We start from the raw sequence: 2470 nt of genomic DNA, 5'->3' as shown, positions 1-2470 counted from the left end.
AGACACAGAACTACGCACAGCTCTTGGGAGGAGTCAGATGAGCTGCTTAAAGCCGGGGAGGGACCCGCACAGTGGTCAGCATGGCAGGGACGGTGCTTTAGCCAAGGCAGGGATGGTGGGAGACTCACTTGGGATCCTGAAGGAGGCCGCTGCATTTCCGTGCTCTTTCCAGATAACAAGGACGTGTCGGTGATGATGAGCGAGATGGACGTGAACGCCATCGCAGGCACGCTGAAGCTGTACTTCCGTGAGCTGCCCGAGCCCCTCTTCACCGACGAGTTCTACCCCAACTTCGCCGAAGGCATCGGTGAGCACTGGAGGCCTTGGCCTCATGGGAGATGTCTCCTCCACGTGCACTGCTGCCCTTGGAGGCTGTGAAAAGTGATGTGTGGGAACCCGAGCTGTGCCCCCTCTGCCATGGTGTTTTAACCCAACCTCAGAAAACAGGACCAAAATCAAGCCTGTCCTGGAAGACCTCGCCCATCCCCAGAGGGCTCCCCGTCCCTATTCCTCAAGGGGACCAAGAGGGTGAAATGGTCAGCACTGTCATGCTGTGGGGTCCTAAAGTCTGCTGTCCTCCTTCCTGCAGAACAGGACTGAAGGAGCGCCCAGGTGCTCTGGCCACGGGTCCTGGCCCAGTCAAGCATGGGTTCAAACCTGGCCTGACCCTTAGTCAACCTGCAGGCTGATGGCTAGAGTGGGCGCTGGCATGTGCAGCACCTGTAACCTCCACGTCACCCTTAGGGCAGCTCTGCCCGTGGGGCCCATGCACACCCAGGCTGCAGGTGGCCCTGTGGTGTCCAGGACAATGAGGGGGTCTCTGCATACTTGGTGAGGCTGGGGCCCTCCCACTTCCCACCTCCTTGTGTCCCTCACTCCTGTTTCATTCCACGCCGAGCCTCCCCTGTGTTGGGCTCCCCTGGGGAGGGGGTGGTGGCGGGAGATGCCCAAGGGCAGCTCTGTCCATGAGCGGCTGTTCTCACGGCTCCTCCTGCTGCCATTTGCCGGGTGCTGCTGACCCCTGTGAGGTAGAGAAAAGGTGTTCAGGTGGTTCATACCGCACACCAGCGCCCCTCGCAGGTTCCTCACTGGGGGCCAGAGCTGTGGGACTGAGGAGGATGAAGAGCCTGGGCTGTGCAGGGACACAAGACCCAGGCACTCCACGTAACCACCTCAGGAGAGGTCTCTGTCTCATTGTGACCCTGCGGAGTAACCCACCGCCTTCTCCAGCTCTTTCAGACCCGGTTGCAAAGGAGAGCTGCATGCTCAACCTGCTGCTGTCCCTGCCGGAGGCCAACCTGCTCACCTTCCTTTTCCTTCTGGACCACCTGAAAAGGTAGCCCAGCTCTCCTGTGGCTGCAGGTCCCCAGGCCATGGGGTGCCCCTCTGCTCCCACCGGACCTCCAGCACCGAGGACCTTTTCCCCTGACTGCAGTCACTCACTGCCTTTGGGGACTAGTGCCACTGCCACCCCTGCCCCAGCCTCTCATCTTTGCCACCCTCCTCGCTTTGGACTGTGGCCTTAAAGAGCTCAGAGCTTTGGCCATGGCCAGCAGTGTACTTGGACCCCCCTTTTCCCTCCCAGTGACATCAAGGAGGAGACCTCCCCACCAGCCCGGAGCTGGCCCTTTGTCCTGGGCTGCCGAGACCCAGCAATACCAGGGCTGGAGTCAGCTTGCAGCACAGCCAGGGTCGAGGTCACTCCCTTCCTGAGGACTCCAACGTGGCACAGCCCCTCCGCCTCTCTGCTAGTGGTGGTGGTGAAACAGCACCCTCTGCTTTGGTCCTCTACAGGGTGGCAGAGAAGGAGGCAGTCAATAAGATGTCCCTGCACAACCTCGCCACGGTCTTTGGCCCCACATTGCTCCGGCCCTCCGAGAAGGAGAGCAAGCTCCCTACCAACCCCAGCCAGCCCATCACCATGACCGACAGCTGGTCCTTGGAGGTCATGTCCCAGGTATGGGAAGAACAGGTTCCAGCCCATGCCACCCCAGCCTGACAGAGGTGGCCTCTGCCTGTCCCACCCCCCTAGTCCTGCCCATCTTCCTACTTGCATTGTATGTGGTGTGGCCGAGATTCAGAGAGAGGGACTTGCCTAGGTCTGCATGGATGGGAGTGATGGCGGGGGGCCCAGGCCACCTCCTGGTCCACCTTGCTGGGGGCTTAAAACCACCTCAAGTGTTCGGGTGTGGTGGCTCATGCCTGTAATCCCAGCACTTTGGGAGCCTGAGGCAGGATAACTGATCCCAAGTGTTTGAGAACAGTCTGGGCAATATAGCAATCCCCATCTCTAGAAAAAATTAAAAGAAAAATTAGCCAGGCATTGTGGCACACACCTGTAGTCCTAGCTACCTGGGAGGCTGACACAGGAGGATCGCTTGAGCCCAGGAGTTAAGAGGCTGCAGAGATCCATGATGGAGCCACTGCACTCCAGCCTGGGGGATAGAGCAAGGCCCTGTGCATCTCTAAA

General features: G+C 59.6%; 1 protein-coding gene across 1 annotated transcript; it reads left to right on the top strand.

The window, feature by feature from the left end:
* Positions 1 to 6: 6 nt before the first annotated feature.
* LOC116273129 (breakpoint cluster region protein-like) lies at positions 7 to 2385 on the top strand (the record flags this gene model as incomplete). The annotated part of the gene is made up of 3 exons (XM_031662081.1): positions 7 to 307; positions 1231 to 1336; positions 1795 to 2385. Coding segments are annotated over 3 exons (612 nt in total), but the record flags the coding sequence as incomplete, so codon positions are not given.
* Between the last annotated feature and the right edge of the window lie 85 nt (positions 2386 to 2470).

Source organism: Papio anubis, unplaced genomic scaffold, assembly GCF_008728515.1.
Source record: "Papio anubis isolate 15944 unplaced genomic scaffold, Panubis1.0 scaffold3786, whole genome shotgun sequence".
In the NCBI taxonomy this organism is placed as follows: domain Eukaryota; kingdom Metazoa; phylum Chordata; class Mammalia; order Primates; family Cercopithecidae; genus Papio; species Papio anubis.
This window is presented reverse-complemented; position numbering and strand designations above follow the sequence as displayed.